A 25,777-nucleotide genomic window follows, 5' to 3' on the forward strand; every position below is an offset into this window, starting at 1 on the left:
GCTTTGACTAGACGGACCTTTGTCGGCAAAGTGATGTCTCTGCTTTTTAATATGCTATCTAGGTTGGTCATAACTTTGCTTCCAAGGAGTAAGCGTCTTTTAATTTCATGGCTGCAGTCACCATCTGCAGTGATTTTGGAGCCCCAAAAAATAAACTCTGACACTGTTTCCACTGTTTCCCCATCTATTTCCCATGAAGTGATGGGACCAGTTGCCGTGATCTTAGTTTTCTTATTGTTGAGCTTTAAGCCAACTTTTTCCCCTCTCCTCTTTCACTTTCATCAAGAGGCTTTTTAGTTCCTCTTCACTTTCTGCCATAAGGGTGGTATCATCTGCACATCTGAGGTTATTGATATTTCTCCTGGCAATCTTGATTCCAGCTTGTGCTTCTTCCAGCCCAGCATTTCTCATGATGTACTCTGCATATAAGTTAAATAAGCAGGGTGACAATATACAGCTGACGTACTCCTTTTCCTATTTGGAACCAGTCTGTTGTTCCATGTCCAGTTCTAACTGTTGCTTCCTGACCTACATATAGGTTTCTCAAGAGGCAGGTGAGGTGATCTGGTATTCCCATCTCTTTCAGAATTTCCCACAGTTTAAAGTGATCCACACAGTCAAAGGCTTTGGTCTGCAGTAAGGGCTCAGCAAAATGGTAATATGGGAAGGAGAGAGTTAATCAACTTGCTGTTGCCTGAAGCTGCCATCTTCAAACTATTTGATCATGGCACTCTTTCCATAACAAAAATTTTGGATACATGCCTCTGATATTATTATGAGAATATTGGTGCTCTGTCAAACATATGAATGACTTAAATGGAAAGTGGGACCGGCAAGTTAAGAATTGAAGTGACTCTCTGATATATTCTCTTTCTGTAGGTATAAAGAGATTAAGAAATTTATTTCATAACCAAGGAAATATATGTATTGGTAATTTGGAACAGTTCTGCCTGAACTGTTGTAATGAATTCTATTTTAAACTTTTATTTATATGTTACAAACATCTGTTTTCAATAAGCAGATGGTAACATGTTTGCTTGTCTCTTTTTTGGAAGAGGCTTAAGCTATAGGTGTAGTTAAAGCCCTCCCCCTCAGTCCTTTCTCTCTCCCTCCCTGGATGTAACCCCTGTAGAAGAGGTTTTGTTAGCCACTTTTCTGGAAAATATTTGATGTGCAGGGAGCCAGAGGTAAATCCTCACTAACAGTGTAAAAAAGGCATAGTCAACAGGAGGAAGAAAATGGATTCTGTGTTACAGAAGCCAATTCATTATTGTGTATGTGAGATGGTGATTGGTTGAGAATTTTTCTGGTAAAGAACCCACCTGCAATGCAGGAGACCTGGATTTGATCCCTGGGTTGGGAAGATCCCCTGGAGAAGGGAAAGGCTACCCACCCCAGTATTCTGGCCTGGAGAATTCAATGGACTGTACAGTCCATGGGGTTGCAAAGAGTCAGACACGAATAAGCGACCTTCACTTTGAGAGGTGGCTTTAGACTGGGGACCTCTGGATTCCAGTTTTATTTGATTAGTTAATCTATTTGCTTTTAAATATGATTTATGTGGCTGGTCTGGGCCATAGCTGTGACACACAGGAACTCTGGGTCTTAGTTGCAGCATGCGGGATCTTTAGTTGTGGCTTTGCAACTCTTAGCTGTGGCACATGGGATCTAGTTCCCTGGCCAGGGATGGAATCGAGGCCCCTTACCTTGGGAGCAGAGAGTCTTAGCTACTGGCCCACCAGGGAAGCTCCTGAATTCCAGTATTAACTGACTATTTACTGATGGCTAAACTTGGCTGCTCCAGTCTTGGTTTCATCTTCTGTAAAAGGATAAAAACCTGTCTTACTGGGCTTTTTTTTTTTTCTGAGACTAAAAATGTCTTTAAAACATAACAAAACACAAGGTAAATGCTTTAAAAGTATTATCAATTATTAATACCAATTTATTTTTGTCCAGAACTCAATCATGCTGGTTAAAGACTGCAGTATTTACCAGCCTTTTCCATGTCATTTTACACATCAGAAAGCTACAAACCTAGAAACCTGTTTGGGACTGGCTTAATGTAACTACTTCAAGAGCTCCAGGTGGCCCAGGCCCACCCCATGGGCTAAGGGGGTTGATAGCTGTGCTCTCCAGGTGTGCCAGTTGGGAAGCTCTGCATCGGAAAATCAGGCTAGTAATGTAACTTGGTAGACCAGCCAACTTTTGATGGTCCCTGACTTGTTAAGAGACTACACTCAATCTGGAAATGTTGCCTCACAAACACGTACCATCATTAAGAAAACCCAGTGAAAAGAGATGTGCCTTTGTTTATTGGAAAATAATTCCCTGTACATTCTCTCATGATTGTGTAGCATCATTTTTCTGGAACAATAAGATAAAAAGCCCCCAAAGTGGAATTAGTTGTTCCTAACAAAGAACAAACTTTAGATGGTACCTTTCCATTTACAGAGTGCTTCTGAACACATCTGTGTCATACACTCTTCCTGCCGCCCTGGAGGAAGCTGATAGACTGAGAGATGTATCTAGTGCCACATGGCTGCAAAAGGGAATGGAGGCTTAAGTGCAGGTTTTCCAACTCACTGTTGTTTCTCAAGCTGATTGAGAGAGTATCTCAGAATTATGTTTTGCCATTTTGACATATCATTTCCCTAACAAAATTAGCTGAGGAAATGAAACTTTTTTTTTACCAGTTTCAGTTCTTTACAACTGTGCGCTTTAAAGCATGAGTTAAAATATGTAAGAGTGATACCTGTCAATCTGTCTCCAAGATAAAAGAAGAAGGTGCAGATAGAGCAGTTCTGTGATTTAATCTCATGAGTTTTTTCCCTCACTCATTTCTGACTATAATAATTTGGCTGGGATTGACAAGTAGAAAAATGCAAGGTAGTTTTTATGTTCAAGGCTAGGAAAAAGTTGTCCTTTCAAAACGAAATAGAAAAACTGAGTGTAAGAAATGTACTTGTTTTCTTTTGTTGTTCAGTTGCTAAGTTGTGTCCAACTCTTTGCGACCCCCTGGACTGCAGCACGCCAGGATTCCCTATCCTTCACCATCTCCCAGAGTTTCTTCAAACTCATGTCAGTAGAGTTAATGATACTGTCCAACCATCTCATCCTTTGTTATCGCCCTTTCCACTTGCCTTCAGTCTTTTCCAGCATCAGGGTCTTTTCCAATGAGTCAGCTCTTCCCATCAGGTGGCCAAAGTATTGGAGCTTCCCCATCAGTCCTTCCGATGAATATTCAGGGTTGATTTCCTTTACAATTGGCTGGTTGGATCTCCTTGCAGTCCAAGGGACTCTCAAGTCTTCTCCAGCACCACAGTTCAAAAGCACCAATTCTTTAGTACTCAGCCTTCTACATGGTCCATCTCTCACATCCATACATGACTACTAGAAAACCATAGCTGTGAGTACATGGACCTCTGTCAGCAAAGTGATGTCTTTTTAATACACTGTCTAGGGTTGTCATAGCTTTTCTTCCAAGAAGCAAGCGTCTTTTAATTTCATGGCTGCAGTCACCATCTGCAGTGATTTTGGAGCCCAAGAAAATAAAGTCTGTTGCTGTTTCCATTTTTTCCCCAATATATTTCCCTTGTTGTGATAAGACCGGATACCATCATCTTTGGTTTTTGAATGTTGAGTTTTAAGCCAGCTTTTTCACTCTCCTCTTTCACCTTCATCAAGAGGCTCTTTAGTTCCTCTTCACTTTCTCCCATTAGGGTGGTATCATCTGCATATCTAAGGTAGTTGATATTTCTCCTGGCAGTCTTGATTCCAGCTTGTGGTTCATCCAGTCTGCTGTTTCACATGATGTACTCTGCATATAAGTTAAATAAGCAGAGTGACAATATACGTACTTGATGTGATCCTTTCCCAGTTTGGAACCAGTCTGTTGTTTCTTGTCCGGTTCTAACTGTTGCTTCTTGACCTGCATACAGGTTTCTCAGGAGGCAGGTCAGGTGGTCTCATAGTTCCATCTCTTAAGAATTTTCCAGTTTGTTGTGATCTACACAGTCAAAGGCTTTAGCATAGTCAGTGAAGAAGTAGATGTTTCTCTGGTATTCGCTTGCTTTTTCTGTGATCCAGCGGATTTTTCTACTTGTTTTCTACTGTTTAGTAATGAATTTCCTCAAAATTCATCAGAAGCATCTGTTTTCTCACAAAATTTCTGAGGGTCAGGAATTGTGGAGTGGATTAACTGGGGGTGACTGGGAGTCTCATAAGATTGCAATCAAAATGTTAGCCAAGACTGCAGTCACTTGAAGCTTTGATTGAGGCTGAAGGATATCCTTTCAAAAAGGCTCTCATGTGGCCTTTGACTGGAGAACTCAAGTTTCTAGCCAAGTGGACTCTCCACAGGGCTGCTTATGGTATGGCAGGTAACTTCCCCCAAAGAAAAACCATTCAATAGAGCAAGGAAGACAAATCTTCAGTGTTTTTTCCTGATCTGCTCTTACAGCCCATTATCACCTTTAGAAGCAAATCACAAACTCCAGCCCACACTCAAGGGGAGGGAAATAGGCTCCATCCCTTGAAAGGAGGCATACCAAAGAATCTGTGGATATAGTTTAAAATCGCCACAGGAAAGGAAAGACACACATGTTAAATTTGAGCAGGTTCTGTTAAGTGTAGGCTGTGCAGATAGAATGTGCAGGATATTAAATGTGAGAATTGTCCACATACAAGTTGAAACAGATGAGATCACTTAGATACTGAGCTTTTGGATTTAAAAAGTCAAAGAACTTTGAAAAATGAAATCAGATCAAGTGAGTTAAATTTTAGCTGGACTTAATGTTTACATAAAGCTGTTAAATAATAAATGGGTTTGTGTAATAAATAATACTGTAGTATTACTATGATGTTTTCATGTTAATGGAACTTTAATATGATTGCTGTAGATTTCCAACTGATACTATACAGCGCTCAAAATGGATCAGGGCTGTTAATCGTATGGACCCCAGAAGCAAAAAGATTTGGATCCCAGGACCAGGTGCTATGCTATGTTCCAAACATTTTCAAGAAAGTGACTTTGAGTCATATGGCATAAGAAGAAAGCTGAAAAAAGGAGCTGTGCCTTCTGTTTCTCTGTACAAGGTACTTAAATCTAGGTGTAAACAAAATTCAACTTTATAGAAACTGAAAATTGAGACTGCTCACATTATAGCTAGGATTTACAGAGATAAAAGCAAAACCAAAAACCTAGGCCTAAAAAGTAAATCCAATAATACAATACTTTTGTTTTTAAAAATACATATGTAATATTACATAATATTTTAAAAATACGTATGTATTAATATTAATAATTATGCTTTGGAAGGTGTATATATGCAAATCATGACTAGAAATACATAAAGGTTACTGACGTGATCGCAAAAATCAACTAGTGAATGTAAATAGCCTTAGAATTCAGGGTTTTGTTTAAATATTAGACAGTTTTCATAATATTGAGCTGGCCAAAAAGTTCCTTTAGTTTTTAAGTGAAAATAAAAGACACCTTTTTCATTTTCACCAAGAACTTCTTTGAACAACATATTTACTGTTTTGTTCCATTACCTTCTGCCATTTCCCAGGCAATTTCATAATTCTTTCCTCCCAAAACTTTCTATGTTTTTGAGCAAAGAACTTTTGCAAGTGTCTTTCACAATATTACAAGGAATTAAATTTTTTTCTGTTAAGATAATTTTGTAAAAACTGAAATAATTGGAAATCCAAAGGTGCAGTGTCTGGTGAATACAGCAGGTGAATCAAAACTTCCCAACAAAGCCATAACAGACTTTGCCTGGTCATTAAAGGAACACACAGCCTTCCGTCAGCCTGATGGGAGATGATGTGTTTCTTATAGAGTAATTCTGGATGCTTTTCATTGAGAGCTGCTTTCAGTTGGTCTCATTGGGGTTAATCACTTGGTTTTCCAGAAGGAGCTCATAATAGAGGACCCTTTTCGAAACCCACCATACATACAATATCACCTTCTTTGGATGAACTCCAGCCTTTGTGGTTGGTGGTGGTTCATTTCATTTGCCTCACAATCTCTTCCATTCCGCATTATTGTCTAGTATCCACTTTTCATTGCCCGTCCCAATTTGTCTTAAAAATGAAATGTTTTCATTACATTTCAGTAGAGAATTGTGACATGTGGAAATATGGTCAAGGTTTTTTGACTTAACTTATGTAGAACCCATACCTCAAAGTGATGAACATTACCAGGCTGGTGCAAATCATTTCCAGTGCTTGATTTGGATGTTTTGAGTATGTTTGCTATCTCCCATATTGTGTAGTGTTGATCATTTTCAATGTCTCGATTTGATTGCTGTCAACCTCAACTGGTCTACCTGACCATGGAGCATCATTCAGTGAAACCTGCAGCATAAAACTTTGCAAACCACTTTTGATGCGTTCAATCAGTCACAGCACCTTCTCCATTCACTGCACAAATCTTTTTTTGCGTTTCAGTTGCATTTTTGCCTTTCTTGAAATATCAGTAATTAAGTATAATATGCTGAAACTGTTGTTTTTTCCCCACCTTTAATATTAAAGTGGCTACACAAAAATTCACCAATTTTGATAGTTGTTTTTTTTTTTAATGCATGCTGATATGACAGCTGTCACAAAACAGTCTAACAAAATTGTTTCAAATGAGGTTAAAGACAACTGTTTGTAAGATGGCTCTTTTTTGTTAGAGCCATCTTACAAAAAAGAATGAACTCTTTGGCCAACCCAATACTTTGAAATTATCTACCCTTTTTTTTGGCTTTCCCCCAAAATGTTATTGATTTTGACCAGAAATGTACCTAATCATTAGCATTGATATGGAAAGAAGTATACAGGAAATAGAAGATTTTCTATGAGTCAATCACCAGTTTTGGTGTTATATTTTTATGTTTCTTTTGATTGTTTTTATGTTATCCTTTTACCCCTTAGTCACCCACTCACTCATATGTGACTCAGTCACTGTCTGAAGTCTTCATATAGTCACCCGACTATTCTATCCTGGCACTGCCCTAACCATCCTCTTATTCACTGGAATCTCTTTTCAGTGTTGTTTTATCTCATTCCCTCTTTCAGAAGAATATCCTTGGTGTCACATCCAAACTCTAAGTTCCAAGAGCTTTTTATTAATTGATTTGTGCATCTCTGACTACTCTGAATTCTCTTTTGGAACCACAAATACTTACCCACTGCATATATGATAAATTGCCTTGCTTTTATGATTTTGTTTAAAATCAGTAATAGTTAAAATTTATTGAGACCCACAATGGTCCAGGCAGTGCACTAGGCAGTTTATGTAAATTAGCTTATTGTATCCTCAAGTCAACTCTGTATTGTTATCCATATTTTATACATGAAAAGTTAAGGGATTATAGAGGTTAAATTACAGCTTTAAGTGAGGGAGCCAGGAGTCTGATTCCAGGGCCCATGCTCTGTCCTATGCCTTCCCTTCTGCACAAATAACTTCCCAATCTCCTTTATTAACCATGTTATTACTCTTTCAAAGAACAACTCAAAACCTTCCCAAATTATCACCACCTTTCACTAGTTACTTGAATCATTTCAGAAACTCAGCATTATGTTACTATTTCTGTATGGATCCCACCACCAAAAAACTCGTGTACATTGTCCTGGAGACTATACATTTTTAAAAATCAGAGATTATTACCTTTTCTTTCATACCTAATTCTCCACGGCAACCAGGCGAGTGCTTTGTATTCAGTGATATTTTAATAGATAATCATTGTGTGATAATTTCTGAAATAAACCTCATTTTCCTTTTGTGTCCTAGGTTCTCCAAGGTGTACACCTTAAAGGTAAAGCAAGACAGAAAATCCTCAAACAGCCACTTCCTGATAATTCTCAAGAGGTTGCTACTGAAGACCATAACTACAGTTTAAAGAGACCTCTGACAATAGGAGCAGAGAAGCTAGCTGAGGTGCAGCAGATGCTGCAAGTGTCCAAAAAAAGACTTGCTTCTGCAAAAAACTACAGGATGATCAAGAAGAGAAAGGGCTTACGACTAATTGATGCGCTTATAGAAGAGAAGCTACTTACAGAGGAAACAGAATGTCTGCTACGAGCACAATTTTCTGGTATGTTCCCCAGTGACCTGTAATACTTATTGCACAGCTCCTAATTTTTATGAAATATTGCATTTTTATTTTGTATTGCCTATGAAAATATGCCTTTAGCTGAAGAGTCTCTAGCATAAATAAGAAAAATGGAAAATAATCACCAAAATCTTGTTACGATTATCCATTTTTAAAAGTTCTATGTTTATTATAGGAGAAGCAAAGAAATGTGTAAATGATAAAAACAACACATAATCCTACAACCCAGAAATGAGATCATATAGTTTATACCATATATTGTACTTTTCACTTTTTATAGTCACACTTGTCACTGCAAATTCTTTGTAAGCAGTTTTAATTTGCTGCATAATTTATCACTAAAGCCTTTTTTGCAGTGAGTTGAACTAGATAATTTGCAAAATCTCTTTGAGTCTGAAAATTGTGTAAGTCTCCAAAGTTTTTTCTAAAATATTCTATAGAGTATATATATGTCCATTGAAAGACTACCTAGTCTTCTTCGTGAACCAGGATATTTGAAGAGGGGTAACATAAGAATTGCCAACATACTCTTTGATGAAAGGAGTAGGGATTTTTGGATTTGCATTCTGGTAAAAAAAAAAAAAAAAAGAAGAAGCAGCATGTCAAAAGGACTAGATACCTCCAGTGGAGGAGCATATTTTGTGTTTTTCCAGGTGGGGAATATAGGTTATAAATAGGGGTGCTCACCAGGAACAGAATTTTTTTTTCTCAATGGTAGGAAAGATTTGTCTCTTCATTCTGATTAATGCTGTATACTATATCCCTCAAAATGTTTCTCGTGTCTAATTTTTACTCTCAAATAAATGGTAACCAAGGAACAAACTAAAACAGATGAATGTCCTCATAATCCAGAGACTTAATTTTACTCCTTTATTTCATTTTCTTTCCTGTTCCTCCAAAAATATCCACATAGGCTGCTAATGAATAGTAAAACATAATAACTTAGGTTGAAACATTTTTCATCCCTCTTTTTAGTGAAATGATCCACAGTGAACAAGATAAATTGATAGTCTCTAAGACTGGATAGTAACCTCTGAACCAATTCAGTTAAAATGTGATTATATTTGAATTTTGGTGCCTAGCACATTTTTATATCCAAATACTATGATCTGTGTCTGAAAATGTTACTGTACACATTTTTCATCACAAAGAATAAATTTACTCTCAACAGATTTTAAGTGGGAGTTGTATAACTGGAGAGAAACAGCTGAGTACTCGGCAGAAATGAAGCAGTTTGCGTGTACACTCTACTTGTGCAGTAGCAAAGTCTACGATTATGTAAGAAAGATTCTTAAGCTGCCTCATTCTTCCATCCTCAGAACGTAAGTGAATGACCTTTTTGATGTAAAATAAAACATGCTGTTCTTTCTTACAGTTTATACACTAACGCTGTGTGTATTCATACTCTTCGTTTCGTCCTTCTCTTTTTAAAAACTTGTTGGTGGTATTTGCATAGTATCACAATCTCGATATTTGATCAGCAGAGTGAGGGCATGTAGGCTGACAATATTTTTTTTTGCATTTTTCAGATGGTAGAAACCCTCTGGGTGGTAAAAACTGAATCTTGAAATAGTGGAATATACTTCAGTAGTTTTGTGTACTTCATATACTTCAGTAGTTTTAATATGTAACTAATCTACAGGAGTTCTAGACTGCTACCATTGGTTTGAGGCAAAGATCACTGATGCCAGTGCAGTTATCCAGAGAACAGATTTATGAAAAATAATTTTTTAGGATCTGTGGTTAAAATACATAGATATATTTATTTTCTCTTCTTGTTGTTCAGTCGCTAAATCATGTCTGACTCTTTGTGACCCCATGGACTGCAGCACACCAGGCTTCCCTATTATTCCCTATTATTTTCTCTAAGTGGGAAGCAAAAAAACACAGTGACTGTGATGCCGTATAAATTTAATACTCACTATTCACTGTTATTTAAAATCACTGGTTTTACAGACCCCTTTATTTGTATTTGGCTCAAATGGCAGCAGTGCGTTGCCTCACACTTCTGGAAGCTAGAGGTCCAAAATCAAGGTGCTGACACGGTTAGTTCCTTCTGAGGGTTGTGAGGTGAGGGTCTTTCCAGGCCTCTTTCCTTGGCTGATGGATGGTGGTCTTCTCCCTGTGTTTCTGCACATCGTCTTCCGTTATCCACGTGTGTTTCTGTGTCCACATTTCCTCCTCTTACGAGGACGCGGTCATGTTGAATTCAGGTGTGCCTTAGTGACCTCATTTTTGCTTGATGAGTAAAGATCCCCATCTCCAAATAAGAGCACACTCTGAGGAACTGGGGATCAGCATGATGATACATCTTTTTCAAGGGATGCAGTTCAATTTACACCAGTCACATTCCTGCTGCCTGGGCCTCCCATTACCTGGAAACTGTAGGCTAACTCCTTCCTGTGGCTCCCAGAGCCTCTGTGACGAAATGCGGCTCCTGCTGGGCTCTGCAGCTCATCTCCTGCCTCCCTCTCTGCCTTCTTAGAGTCCATGTTCCTTCCGTAAGGCATTTCTTGCCAATTCTGGCCTTGGAGACTTTCTCCTCCATCTGCCTGATATGCCCATTCTCCCTGTTAGTCCTGGAGGTTAGCCCTTACCCTTCAGACTCAGATCAGATGTCACATCCTTTCTGAAGCCCAGCCTGCTGTTCCTCCAGTTCTGGCCGAGGTACCCTCTTGCACACACATATGGAACTGAATCTTAGTACTTAAAACACTGTCTGCCTCATGAGACTGTGAGCTGCTCAAGTACGAGATCTGCGTCTGGTTCTCTGTTACACCCCCTGCCCTGGCAGGGTGCCTGGAACACAGTGGTCTCTTGATAAATATTTATGGAATGGAAGAATGCCTGGATGGGCATTTAGGATTGTGAACAGATGTAAGGAAAAAGATCTGGAAGAATGTCTTTAAAATATTAGGTGATTTTTTAAAAATTATTTATTTATATTGAAGTATAGTTGATTTGGGAAGATCCCTTGGAGGAGGGCATGGCAACCCACTCCAGTATTCTTGCCTGGAGAAGCCAGTGGACAGAGAAGCCTGGCGGGCTGCAGTCCATAGGGTCGCACAGAGTCGGACACGACTGAAGCAACAGCACACACGGTTGATTTACAGTGAACAGTGTTTTGTTGCAGGTGTGCAGCAAAGTGATTCAGTTATATGTGTGTATATAAATATATTCTTTCTCAGAGTCTTTTCCATTATCAGTTATTGCAAGATTTGGAATGTTCCCTGTGCTGTACAGTAGGCCCTTGTTGTGTATCTGTTTTATATAGAGTGGTATGTATATGTTAATCCCAGATTCCTAATTTATCCCTTCTGCCTTTTTGCCTTTGGGACCCATACTTTTGTCTTCTATGTCTGTGAGTCTGTTAGTTTTATAAAGTTCACCTATTAACAGTGTTTTTTTTTTTCTTTTTTTACTTTCCATTTTGTACTTTTCTGTATTGTTTCATTTATTTTAAAAAATGAAAGTGTCATTTTATACAATCAGAAAAAAATTTTTTTCACTTTGAGTCAGGGAAAAAGTTGGTGTGAGAGAGAAATCAGTTGCTTCCCTACAACTCTAAAAACCTGGTTTGGGTATTTCTACTCTAAGTTATAAAAACTTAAAAGAAAATGAAGAAGTTCACTTGTCTTTCTGCCTGATAAGCGTCACTCTAGTAGTTGTGGACATTAAGATATCATTCAGATTTCCATTTAGAAGGCAAGCTCACCAGAACATAAGCTTTTTTAAACTGTTTAAGCTAGAACTCTTACTTAGAAGCATTAAAGAGTTTCATTATATACTTACTGTATGTATAACACAGTTAGCATCTTTAGAGTTCGAGAATCCTAATGCAAAAGGACAAATTTTAACCACTTGATTAAAATTTGGTGACACGCTTGAAAAGGGGTTTTCACCATACCAGTGAATTGTAGGTAAAAAAAAAGCCTGTTGAGAGCCATTATACGTTTTCTCATTGTCTTATTTTGCCCTATTTTAAAATATAAACAACTAATATTTTTGCCTTCTAAATAGTTACAGTATGTCTTTTGCATCCTATAATTGTCTTTCAAATCTATTAGTGCATCTTGAAATCAATTTAGTGAGTCATAATTCACATTAAATTTTATATATGCATTTATATGCACACATACATATAGTAAGGATATGGCGTATAATAAAGGTAAATTCTATTTATGAAAATTCTGGGTTGCAGCAATCTACCTGCAATGTAGGGGACCTGGGTTTGATCCCTGGGTCGGGAAGATCCCCTGGAGAAGGGAATGGCTACCCACTCCAGTATTCTTGCCTGGAGAAGTCTGTGGACAGAGGAGTCTGGAGGGCTACAGTCCATGGGGTCACAATGAGTCACACATGACTGAGCAACTAACTTTCAGATTGCAGCAAAATACTTGGAAAGCTCTGTCCTGAAATACTTATGGAAACATACTTTAAAATTTCAATTAGAGATTGGCTAGTCTAGGAAATAATCTTGGCAACCTAGGATATAGCCCCCAAATCAGAAATTCAACCTAAAAAACGTCATTTGAGAGTTATAAAAGTAAACTTCAGCAAAGACAGACACTTCAGTCTACCTCAGAATCGATTTAGTCTTATTTTAGACAGTTACTAAACTTGACTACTTCCTTTCCTGCTGCTGCTGCTGCTGCTCTCGCTTCAGTCGTGTCTGACTCTGCGCGACCCCATAGACGGCAGCCCACCAGGCTCCCCCGTCCCTGGGATTCTCCAGGCAAGAACACTGGAGTGGGTTGCCATTTCCTTCTCCAGTGCATGAAACTGAAAAGTAAAAGTGAAGTCGCTCAGTCATGTCCGACTCTCTGCGACCCCATGGACTGCAGCCTACCAGGCTCCTCCGTCCATGGGATTTTCCAGGCAAGAGTACTGGAGTGGGGTGCCGTTGCCATCTGTAGCAAATTAGAGTAAAATAGAACTGATGAGAAGAATTCTGTCAGTTAGTGACAATCACTAATAGGAGACAATTAGCAGCAGCCTGGGAAGGTCAAGGAAACTGTAAAAGACTTCCCTGGGGGTCCAGTGGTTAAGAATTTGCCTGCCAGTGCAGGGGACATGGATACGATCCCTGGTCCAGGAAGATCCCCCATGCTGCAGGGTGACTAAGCCTGTGTCCACAACCACTGAACACATATGCACCTAGAGCTGGTGCTCTGCAACAAGAGAAGCCACCACAATGAGAAGCCCATGCGGCGCAACAAGGAGTAGCCCCTACTCTGCAACTAGAGAGAGCCCTTGGGAAGCAGCGAAGACCCAGTGCAGCCTAAGATAAATTAAAAAAAAAACCAAACTCCCAAGATAAATATCATAGTATAGGTACTTTTGTTGGGAGCAAACAGACACTTAATTGTCCCAAAGGGCATAATTCTTTGACTGTAAAGACAGTCAGGAAAGCACTGAACGAGGGTCTCAGGAAAGCTGAGTTTCCTGTTTGTGCATGACCAGCAGCACAGCACGGGCCAGGCATCTTACCCTATCCCTCTGAGTTCAATCCCTGGGTTGGGTAGATCCCCTGGAGGAGGGCATGGCAACCCATTCCAGTATTCTTGCCTGGAGAATCCCCATGGACAGAGGTGCCTGGCGGGCCACAGTTCATGGGGTTGCAAAGAGTTGGACACGATTGAGCAACTCAGCACAGCACAGCAGCTGCCTCACTATCTCCTCATCTATAAAATGGGGTAGATGTACTAGATTTCTCAAAGTTTTCTTCTCCCTCTACAATTTTCATTTCAATGAATATATAGGTAAGGCTGGTTTATCATCTAAATTATAAACACATCGATTAGAACAAACTAGGTAATTGATTTGTACACTTAAGTGAATAAGTTTAAAATTATTTTGTGGTATGTTTGCGTCTTAAAAATGCTATTTTTTTTTTTAAGTTTCTCTACTGGGGCTTCCCAGGTGGCACAGTGGTAAAGAATCCGCCTGCCTAGTTCAGGAGATGCAACAGATGCTGGTTCAATCCCTGGGTCGGGAAAATCCCCTGGAGGAGGAAATGGCAACCCACTCCATTATTCTTGCCTGGAAAATTTCGTAGACAGAGTTGCCTGTCCATTGGGTTGCAAAGTTGGACACAACTGAGCAACTGAGTGTACACACTCTAGTTTCTCCATTATCTTACTGTTTTATGGTCACAATAGGAATATATGCTTGAAAGTGTCAGTACAATTTGGCTACTTGCCTTTATTTCAACAGGGAGTTGAGGCTACTTTAGAACCATTTAAGGCATTTCCCCGTTTTTAATGTCTTCATTAGTGGTTTTTTAAAAAATATTTGGCTGCACCAGGTCTTAGCTGCAGCACGTGGGATCAGTTCCCTGACCAGGGATCAAACCCAGGCCCCCTACACTCGGAGCGGGGAGTCTTAGCCACTAGACCACCAGGAAAGTCCCTCTTCTTCTGTGTCTTATTATTTTTCATCTTTTACATTTTCTAGATGGCTGTCCAAATGCAAACCTGGTCCAGGTTTCAACAGCAACATTTTTTCTTTTCTTCAGCAAAAAGTAGAGAATGGAGACCAGCGGTATCAGTCTTGTTCACTGGTGATTAAAGGTCTATCTCTCACGCAGCAGCTCCAGTGGGACCCCAGCGGTCACCATCTTCAAGGCTTTATGGACTTTGGTCTTGGCACACTTGATGCTGATGAAATGCCACTTGCCTCAGAAACTATTTTGCTCATGGCAGTGGGTATTTCTGGTCACTGGAGTACACCTCTTGGTTATTTTTTTGTAAACAGGGCCTCTGGATATTTGCAAGCTCAGCTGCTTCGTCTGACAATTGGCAGACTAAGTGACATAGGGATCACAGTGCTGGCTGTCACATCTGATGCCTCAGCTCACAGTGTTCAGATGGCAAAGGCCCTGGGGATACATCTTGACGGAGACAACACGAAGTGTACATTTCAGCATCCTTCATCTTCCAGCCAACAGATTGCCTACTTCTTTGATTCTTGCCACTTGCTTAAATTAATAAGAAATGCATTTCAGAATTTCCAAAGCATTCAGTTTATCAACGGCACAGCTCATTGGCAGCACCTCGTGGAGTTAGCAGCACTAGAGGAACAGGAATTATCACATATGGAGAGAATCCCAAGAAAACTTGCAAATCTGAAGAACCACATACTGAAAACGAATTGTGCCGCCCAAGTCTTCAGTGAGAGTGTGGTCAGGGCATTAGAATGTTTGCTGTCATTAGGCCTGCCTTCTTTTCAGAACTGTGTTGGTACCATCCACTTCTTACGCTTAATTAACAATCTGTTTGACATTTTTAATAGTAGGAACTTTTATGGAAAGGGATTTAAAGGACCTCTATTACCTGAAACTTTTAATAAAATCAACCATGTGTTAACTGAAGCCAAGACTATTTTTGTTACATTATCTGACACTAGCAATAATCAAATTCTTAAAGGTAAGCGAAAACTGGGATTCCTGGGATTTTTGCTTAATGCCGAGAGCTTAAAATGGCTCTACCAAAATTATGTTTTCCCCAAAGTCATGCCTTTCCCCTATCTCCTGATGTACAAATTCAGTCAGGATCATCTGGAATTATTTCTAAAGATGCTCAGACAGGTATCAGTAACCACTTCTAACCCTACCTGCATGGCATTCCAGAAAGCTTACCATAATTTGGAGACCAGACACAGATTACAAGATGAGGTCTTTCTAAGTGAAGTAAGCAGCCTTGACATTTCAATTGCTCGAAGGACAGACCTGGCCCTTGGGACAGTTCAGCGGGAGTATGGTGTCAGCGTTATAGAGAGTCTTTTTTACAAAGAGGATATTTGCCCAGACTGGTCTGACTGTTTGCTAAGCGAGGCCTTACTAGACCTGTCAGTTCGTAGGCGAAATCTCACCTCTTGCGCTGGTTATATTGCCAATAAGTTATCAGCTCTTTTAACATGCGAGGACTGCCTCAGTGCGCTGTATGCATCGGATCTCAAAGCCTCTAAAATTGGATCCCTGTTATGTGTTAAAAAGGAGAATGGTGTGCATTTCCCTTCTGAAAGTTTGTGCCGAGTCATAAATACTTGTGAGCGAGTTGTGAGAACCCATTCAAAACCAACAGTTCATGAACCACTGCTTCCCAAACAGAGGGAATATTACCTTCAACAGAAAATATTATATGAGCTTTCTGGGCATATTTATCTTTTTGTAGAATTAGATGAGCATCTCTTTGATGGAGAAGTATATGCCATCAATCACTTTGTAAAGTTACTGAAGAATATCATAATCTGTTTCTTAAAGATCAGAGCTAAAGATGTAACTCAGTACTCCTTAAAACACCACTCAGAAAGAATTGAGTTGAAAACTTTGTCAAGGAAACACTGGTCATCTTCACAGAATTACAGATGTTCAAGTTTTGCCAATACCAATAAATTCAGGCATTTGCTAAAGAACAATAGACAGACATTCAAATGAAGGACCTAAAATATATTAACATTTTTATTAAAAATAATTGGTCAACATTTATTTTAAAATTCAACTGACAATATTTTACAAATTCTGCACAGTGGACAAGTTTGTGTCTGTGTCTCAGGAATTTCTGTTATGCACGTTATCAAATCTGCATGGAATTTGGTAGGGCTTGCAAGCATTTCAGAGTTACCTAAAACGTAAAAAGCGAGAAGTCAGTAAGAACACTAGCCAACAGGTGCTGTGTTTGAATTTACGACTATCCAACTGAGTAATTCAACTGGACATACTTTAAAAACAAGTGAGAATGGCAGAAACAAGCACAATATTGTAACACAATTATCCTCCAATAAAAGTTTTAAAAAGAATAATGACAAAGGAGTCACTAAAACATTGACTCCTTTTATAAAGACTACATTCCCAGAAAGAGATTTGGTCTACAACTCTTAAGAATAACACTTGAAAAAAAAAGAAGACTGTTAACAGAATACCTATCAAACTGTGAATATAGTTTACTTACACATGAAAATTAGGCGAAGTTAAATACCAAACACTACAAAAATCCTTTTGCTGGGGTACCTTTAAATAGAAATAATTAAACTCTATTAGGCAGAAGGTAAACAAACACGAGCCCTGAAACGGACGATTCCTTGTGCTACAGCCAAGCTCGGAAATGTTGTCTGGGGAGTATGCAGGTGATGCAGTTTTCACAGCCCATTTGTCTGGACTTCATACTACTTTGAATAATAGAGTGGGTACTTGACTCCTATTGGAGGAGCACAGTGCTCACCAGAGAACGCAAAGAAGCCTTTTCTCAACTTCTTCTGAAGAGGATAATGATGAAACATTTTCAGTTTGCAATAAGGTTGTTTCATATCATGTGATAAATCAGTTGGGGAAAAAATGGTCAGTTGGGAGAGTATGAAAAAGTTTGTCTTAATCACATAATGAGATTTTTCAGAAATTTGGGAGAAGCTTAAATAATCTGAAGATGGAAACATACTAAGAACAATTTTCTCTCTCGTATCCAGATCTGAAAAGACAAAATAGGATAACATATAGTTATATGTACTTCCAGAAATGGGGGTATTTTAATGGGGAAAAAAAAAATGAACACAGACATTATTCACCTATGTAAAGTATCTCTTATTGTCATTAATATTCATAGACTACAGTTAATATGAAGACAAAGTTGTAAAAGATTAAGGACAGATAAAACTTGTTTTATTCATCGAAGTTCCCCATAAATAGTATATTTTGATATATTTCTGCTGGGTCTACCTCAAAGGCTTCAGTTTTGAACTGTAACCAGAACTGTCCTGTACTGCATTTTATAAGGAGATATTACTAAGGAGTCTGAATACTGTGGGTTTTGTTTTGTTTGCACTAGAATGAGTTTAGATGCACCAGGATAAATCTTATTTAAAGGAAGCCTGTTTATGTCACCACCTTTAACTTATTGCTTATATAAAGTCAAGTTTTGTACTTATTTTAACTTAAAGCTAGGTTCGTATCTGTAGTGTCTTATGTTCTCTGCTGTTACATCTGACCCATGTCTTGTGTAATTTATTAAAATAGTGCTTTGCATTTATTTAAGTGCTGGGTATAAACTGGACAAACCCTGAAGACAAGAATTTTTCCATCACTGCCATTAGCTCAGTTAGTTGTTCTTGCCTTACTTAGTGCAGTGTTCCAAGTCTGATGTCAGATTTACGTGATATGATATGCTTCACAGTGAACTTTCTGTCCATACTTGATTAGGGTAATTGATAGTTTACAGTTTCTACTCAGCACCCTTGTTCTTTCTCTTCAGAGAAAACAAATGTTCAGAAATGTATCCTTCCTACTTTCAACAAATAGTGCTGGAATAACTGGATATACACATGCAACATGTTAACTCTAAATGGAGCAAAGATACAAATGGAAGAGGTAAAACAACTCTTAGAATAAAATAGTGGAGACTCGGATTCGGCAATAGCTTCTTAGGACACCAAAAGTACAAGCAAAAACTTCATCAAAACTGAAAACTTTGTGCTTTAAAGGACACCCATCAAGAAAGTAAAGGACAAGCTATAGAAACATTTTCCAAATCATGTGTCTGGTAAAGCACTTGTATCTGAGTATACAAAGAACTCAATAATAAAGGATAAAACAACGCAATTTTTTAAATGGGTAAAGAATACGAAGTTATTCTTCAAAGGAGATATACATGTGCTCAACATCATTAGCCTTTTGTGAAATGCAAATCAAAACCACAACGAGATATCACTTCACACTCACTAGGATGGCTGTAGTAAAATAGACAAGATAACAGGCGTTGGCAAGAATGTGGAGGAACTGGAACCCTCATACGCTGTTGGTAGGAATGCACACACTTTGGAAAACAGCCTAGCAGTTCTTTGCCAAATGACCCAGCAATTCTACCAATGGGCATATACCTAAGAGAAATGTACAAATTTCATAGCAGCATTAAAATAGCTAAAAAGTGACAAAGTCCAAATGTCCAACTCATGAATGGATATTTTACATTGTAACAAACTATCTTTTGTTGTGATGTACCATGCAGTACATTAACCAGAAATACATGGAAAGTTCTAGTTCCTGTACTTTCTCCCCAACACTTGGTATTGTCAGGGTTCTGTTTTGAATCAGCTGTTCTAATGGGTGTGCCATATTTCACTGTGGCTTTCATTTCTTTTTCTAATGACTAATGATGCTGAACATCTTTTCATAGGTTTATCTGCCAGTCACTGTCGTCTTAGGTGAAATGTCTGTTCAAGTCTTTTGCCTCTATTTTAAGGAAGGTTGATTGTTTTCTTACTGAAAACAGTTAAATAAAAACAGTAGGTTAGTTAAGTATTCTGGATAAAAGTACATTATTAGATGTATCTTGCAAATACCTTCTCCCAGTTTATGGCTTTTAAAATTTGATTGAGGTAAAGTTGTACAGTGTAAGTTGCAAGTGTATAACATAATGAGTGGTTCACAATTTTTAAAGGTTACGATGTGGCTTTTACTTTTTTAGTATGTTTTGAAAAACAGACATTAATTTTAGTAAGTCTAATTTATTGATTTTTCTAGGGATCACACTTCTTAGTTTCTTATCTAAGAAATTTGTCTAAACCAGTCACAGATTTTTCTTACTATGTTTTCTTGTAGATATTTTCCAGTTTTAGGTTTTGCATTTAGGTTATGAGCCATTTTCGGTTGACTTTCGTGTGTGGTAGTTCATATTTTTACATACTGATGGTATCCCAGCACCATTTGTTAAAAGGACTGTTCTTTTCCAGTAAATTACCTTTGATCCCTTGTCAAAAATTGACCACATAAATATTAATCTATTTCTGGGCTCTGTATTCTGTTGCCTTGATCCATGGGTCTTTCATCAATACCACATTACCTTGATTAGCCTTATATAATTCTTGAAGTCAGGTAGGAGTCTTCCAACTTCGTTCTTTCATAAAAAATGTTTGGCTATTCTAGTTGTACCTTCCCATGTAAGTTTTATAATCAGCTTGTTTTTACAAAAACTCCTTATGGGATTCTGACTGGAGTTATGTTGAATCTATAGGCTGAGGAGAAATGATATCTTAATACTGACTTCCAAACCATGAAAATTATATATATACAGAAGATCTTCAATTTTTTAATCAATGTTTTTGTTTCACATACAGATCTTGTACATATTTTTGTTACGTTTCATGTTTTGTGGTGCTGCTATAAATGGTAATTTTAGAATTTGTTTCTAAATGTTCATTGCTACTATGTAGAAATATACTTTTTTGCAAACTAATACTGCTAAATGCACTTGTTAATCCTAGTACCTTTTTATTAAGACCCTTTGACTTTTCTTATATAGGCAATCACATCACACCATCCACAAATAGACACTGGCATATTTATTCATTCCCAATCTATGGCCGTTTTGTAAAAAAAAGAAAATCTTATTGTACAGTGACCCAAACACAACACTGAACAGGAGTGTTTTGTTCCCAATCTTAGGGGGAAACACAGTCTTCACCATTCATGTGATGTTAGTTGTAGGCTTTTTGGTTGAGGATCTTTTCTATTCCTAAATTGCGGAAGAATTTTTTTAAACCATAAATGGGTGTTGGAACTTTCTCAGATGATTTTTCTGCTCGTTTCAGGGGGAACATTTTTGAGCTCTAATTTACATACCATAGTATTCACCCTTTTAAAGCATGTAATCTAGTAGTAGTTGGTATAGTCAAAAGGTGGTTTTCCGCAGTTTTTGAGATGATTGTTTTTCTTTTGTATGCTGATACACTGAACTACACTGATTTCTTTGAATGTTGGGTCAACCTTTTATTTCTGGGGTAAACCCAACCTGTTCACAATTTTTTTATTTACTGTCAGATTTTTCTGTTGTTCAGTCGCTAAGTCGTGTCCAACCCATGGACTGCAGCACGCCAGGCTTTCCTGTCCTTCACCATCTCCCGGAGCTTGTTCAGACTCATGTCCATTGAGTCGGTGATGCCATCCAACCATCTCATCCTGTCATCCCCTCTCCTGCCTTTGATCTTTCCCAGCAACAAGGTCTTTCCTAAGTTGACTCTGCACCAGGAGGCCAAAGTACTGTAGCTTCAACTTCAGTCCTTCCAATGAATATTCAGGGTTGACTTCCTTTGGGATTGACTGGTTTGATCTCCTTGCTGTCCAAAGGATTCTCAAGAGTTTTCTCTGGCACCACAGTTTGAAAGTATCAATTTTTCGGCACTCAGCCTTCTTTATGGTCCAACTCTCACATCTGTACATGACTACTGGAAAAACCATAGCTTTGACTATACAGACCTTTGTCGGCAAAGTGATGTCTCTGCTTTCGAATGCGCTGTCTAGGTTTGTCATAGCTTTTCTTCCAAGGAGCAAGCATCTTTTAAATTCATGGCTGCAGTCACCATCCGCAACGATTTTGAAGCCCAAGAAAATAAAATGTCACTGTTTCACTAAATTATAGTTACATTGAAGTCTGTGGCCTTATAATAAACATTACTCTGAATATACTTTTTGAAACTAAAAATGCCTTAAATGCAAAATAAAGTTTTAATTAAAGCCTTTAAAACTTAGTATTTTATAAAGTTACTTGGATTAAAAAAGTTCACATTTGGTCTATAGGTAAGGGGGAAAATGTGCATTAAAGAAGCCCTAACAAGAAAAAAAAAATCCTAAGTATTAACATAATGAAAAGTAACTATAGTAATAAAGGCTTCTTAGCTGATTGACTTCCCTCTCCTTTAAGCTGCTGCTCCAGAATTCCTATATAAAATATTAATACTTAAGGATTAATACTTAAGGATGCAGTACGATCACAGGGCTGGAGGTCCTGGTTTGAAGCTGTATTTACATAACAAGTATTCATCATCTTAGTTATTTGTGTTATAAAACAATAAAAATAGAAAACTTTTCTAAAGGTATTTTTATTCACATTTTACATAAGACTGAGAAAATGGCAGTTGTCCATATCAGAAAACGGGGAGGCTAAAGCAGCTGTCTGTCCTGCAGTGTCACTGCTCAGCTTGTTTTATTACCTGCAACATTAAGTTTCTGTTTTCCCATACAGTCTAGAGGTGAGACCTGCAGTTCTTGAGAAAAGGAAATTAAGAAAGGTGCTCTCCATAAGAACATCAAACATGAAGAGGAAAGAGTAGATTGAGTTTCTACTTAAAAGAAGAGTGGAAATAAGACATTCTCATTTCACAGCAATTTATGTTCATGATAATTGGGCAAAATGATAGATTTATTTTTCAGTTGTATACCTTCAGAAGTAATGTCAAGTTTATTTAATATCAGATATTTTTAAAGGTTTCTTGCATATTCAATAGTTAAAAGTGGTAGTATTAAAGAAAAAAATGCAAAACCTTTTTTTTACAGAATAGTATAAATGTTTATTTTCTGTATGATTTACTTTGCTGTTCCTGTTTTTACAATATAGAAAAGTGTATTCTTTGAATAGCTCTAGTAAATATAAATTTTATCTTTCTACTTTGGGATGTAAATAGAGCTAAAAAATTATATACCCAACCCTCCCCAAATAGTCTTTTAAAATTGTTGAACTAATGTGGATATTAATCTTGTTCAGCAATTTGATGCAAATGCCTAAATACAAAAAGTTGTTTAGTAAGTACTACACAGGAAGGAAAAGGCTTAATACTTTAGATAGCTTCTTGAAAATCAGAAAAACTAGTAGCATTTGATTGCACCTTCAAATTTTTACAAGCAAAACATTCTCAAGCAATGCCATCATACATAATCTACAATTGTAATCCAAATTTCACAACCATATTATGCACACTGTATATAAATACACATCACAAAGGTGCAATTAGAATTAAACACAGAATATGTACAAAATGAACACAGTTTAGGTGTGGACCAAAAAGGTATTGTTATCTTTTGAAAAATAACTTGATTAGATATTACTTTATCCTCTTACACTAATTTACATTTATACAAATTTTAATTAAACATACTAGAGTGAGGTGCTAAGGATGTCGGCACTATCTACATTTAAAGTTACTGCACTATGACTTTATAAATCCAGATTTCAAAAGGAAGATACTTAATAACGGAATCTTCTTTTGGATTACTTAATTTCTATTGCCTATATCTTGCATGTTCATATGAACATATATACACACTTAATACATACAACTATAGATTCCTTGTAGGAAATGTAATAATCATATACTACTAATTACTGAGCATTAAGGTACCTAATAAAATGTCTGAATTCCAACATGGTTTTTTCTCATCATAAAATCCAGAGTCCTATTATAATGGGCTGTTAAATTCATAAAGCTTTTGAATTCTGAATTATTGAAAATGATTTATGTTATTTTAGTAATTATATGAAAACACTCATACTGTAGGCTTACCAAATCACTGGCTAAAAATAACGCCATATTAAGCTTCCCTTATAAAAAGAAACCCCACTATAATTCTGAAAGCTCTGTTAGGAGGCCCCTTTCAGTAAATCAAGGAAGAGCCATACATTGGTTTGAAACCTCATAGTTCAAAAGTCTCTAAAGAGAACTGTATGTATAGATGAAAAATCCTCTAAATTCATCTCTTAGAGCTTCAATACCCTTTATTTCTCCATCCAAGCCAAATTTCATACCTGATAATTATGTAAGGTTCTACTTTATCACTACATAATAAAAATATGTTTACTTCTATTCATATGCACCGTTCATTTTAATAGTACCCCTTAATCACTGACAATTTATTATTTCAAATACATACCGCCTCTCTCAAAGAAAATGGAAACATCTCAGAACTTTTCTTAGTCACTCCTTATTGCAGAAACAAATTGTCCATCTTTTGAGAATTATTTTCTGTCCTTTAACACTTTTATGTTTTTTAAAAAAGCAAAATAACTTTTTTATTTTAAAAGTGTGCCTATAAATGATTTCCCCTTCTGACAATTCCCAAAGTTGACAACAGGATGTTATTCCAGGATTCACCCTAAAAAGTTGATTTTTCTTAAAAAGATAGTCCTTTTCTAAACACAAAATGTCATTTGAATATATTTCATAAAAATTTGTTTATACAGACATTCTATCTGCTAGTACCAAAGAATAACTGGGTAATACCAGTACTACTTTGGCTTTTTGTACTGGAATAAAGTCATACAACGCCATACATTATAAATTATATAATAGTAATTTATAAATGTTCTTTGTCAATAGAATCAGAAGGATAGAACATCTAGTTCTTAAGAAACCCAAGCAAATTAAAAACCTATATAATACAATGAAGAAAAATTCAATTTAGAAGGGGCATAAGAAGATTTAACTAAGATTTTAAATGTACTAATTTCCTCCTTTAAAATTTCTTCTCCATCAATATAATTTCAGGTCTCAAGGACTGAATTAACAATACAATAATTATCAAGCTATTTCCAGAAAAATCAAGTGTCCCTGAACCTTCAATTTTCTATACAGTTCCATTTAGCAGTTTTTTTGTGCAAGAGTTAGCAATTCATGGCACAAGGGTCACTTTTTGCTTTTCCTGCAGAGTTGATGACACTCATTAAGCATCGCCCAAATTCCTCAAGTATCATCCGTTCAGCAGCTGCCTTTGATTTTCCCTTCTTGTCTGCCTGCTCCGCCTGGGCAAGAAGGCAATTACACGTGGCTTCAGCTACTTCTTTAGTGACAAACGTAAATGGCAACCTGCAATGATTTTTGAGAAAGAGAGAGATGATGGTGGTGTTGAATATCGGCAGAAGTGGCTGACATTCACCTGGACAACTTGTCTACATTTTCATGATTCAGCTGGCACAGTGAACATCACAGTTCGTGCCATGAACACAAGCACATCCCAAAGAACGTCACATTTTTAAAATATAACATTTGATATAAAATACGTTGACCTAGACAAGATTACCTGGCTAACTGAATGATGTAATTCTACATGTTGACGGGCTACTGCTGTAACAGAAGCCCTCCTGATTCAGGAATGTAAGCTCTTTTAGTTTTACTTACTCTTGTTTCTGCGCTTCTGAGAGCAGTGCCTGACACAAAAAGCCACTCCACGGATATCTGCTCAATGAATGGGATGTGTAATGTTGGAAACTGAAAGCACTGTCATTTCCTGGACAACACAAAATAAAGCACTTTCCTATAGGCCCTTATAGTGTTTTTGTAAAAAAACAAACCACACCAAAAGTTTCCATTATTCCATAACGAAAACAAAACAATGGGGACACAGATGCTGTTCTGTACAGAAAGTTTCAGTCATAAAGACCTAAATTACTGAGTATTAACTCAGAGGAATCCATCCCGAGGCTAGCTATGTGGAACCAAGTCTTAAAGCCTAAGAGACTAAAATCAGGTAACCTGCTCTAACCACTAAACAACCTGTAAGCGAGCAGTCACTGATCAAAGGGCCCATCAAATGAATGAAGTCAGAAATGAAGCCCCACTAGGACAAGACAGGGTAACAGGATTTCAGCTGCTACACACTTGCATGGAAATTTTTTTAATATAAAACATTAAAATATAAAAACTTCAAATTTTAAATTAGAAAATATAATCTTAAAATATTAAAGTTAATATTACAATAATATTGTATAAGTAATCATGTATAATAGTAGCATTCATTATATAGTATTTGGAAACTATGGAGAGTAAATGGAAAGAAAAAAATTCAAATTTTTGCCACTCAAAGACAAAAGCCTATTAACATGCTAGCAGGGCTTTTTTAATACAGCTCGTCTTATACT

General features: G+C 37.3%; 2 protein-coding genes across 13 annotated transcripts in view; one reads left to right on the forward strand and one right to left on the reverse strand.

Moving 5' to 3' along the window:
- Nucleotides 1-20,977, forward strand: part of THAP9 (THAP domain containing 9) — a 25,084-nt gene extending 4,107 nt beyond the window's left edge. Inside the window, exons 2-5 of the mRNA XM_010845933.1 lie at nucleotides 4,899-5,094; nucleotides 7,781-8,084; nucleotides 9,274-9,424; nucleotides 14,559-20,977. Coding sequence (XP_010844235.1) covers nucleotides 4,899-5,094; nucleotides 7,781-8,084; nucleotides 9,274-9,424; nucleotides 14,559-16,539 — 2,632 coding nt within the window. The 3' untranslated portion in view covers nucleotides 16,540-20,977. The remainder of the gene's footprint in view (nucleotides 1-4,898; nucleotides 5,095-7,780; nucleotides 8,085-9,273; nucleotides 9,425-14,558) is intronic.
- Nucleotides 20,978-22,410: 1,433 nt separating this feature from the next.
- LIN54 (lin-54 DREAM MuvB core complex component) overlaps nucleotides 22,411-25,777 on the reverse strand; it is a 64,489-nt gene continuing 61,122 nt past the window's right edge. For all 12 annotated transcript variants that reach the window (XM_010845946.1, XM_010845941.1, XM_010845937.1 and 9 more), the window contains one exon: nucleotides 22,411-24,725. In XM_010845946.1, the coding sequence (XP_010844248.1) occupies nucleotides 24,524-24,725 (202 nt within the window). In that variant the 3' untranslated portion in view covers nucleotides 22,411-24,523. The remainder of the gene's footprint in view (nucleotides 24,726-25,777) is intronic.

Source organism: Bison bison, unplaced genomic scaffold (genome assembly GCF_000754665.1).
Source record: "Bison bison bison isolate TAMUID 2011002044 unplaced genomic scaffold, Bison_UMD1.0 scf7180017864228, whole genome shotgun sequence".
In the NCBI taxonomy this organism is placed as follows: domain Eukaryota; kingdom Metazoa; phylum Chordata; class Mammalia; order Artiodactyla; family Bovidae; genus Bison; species Bison bison.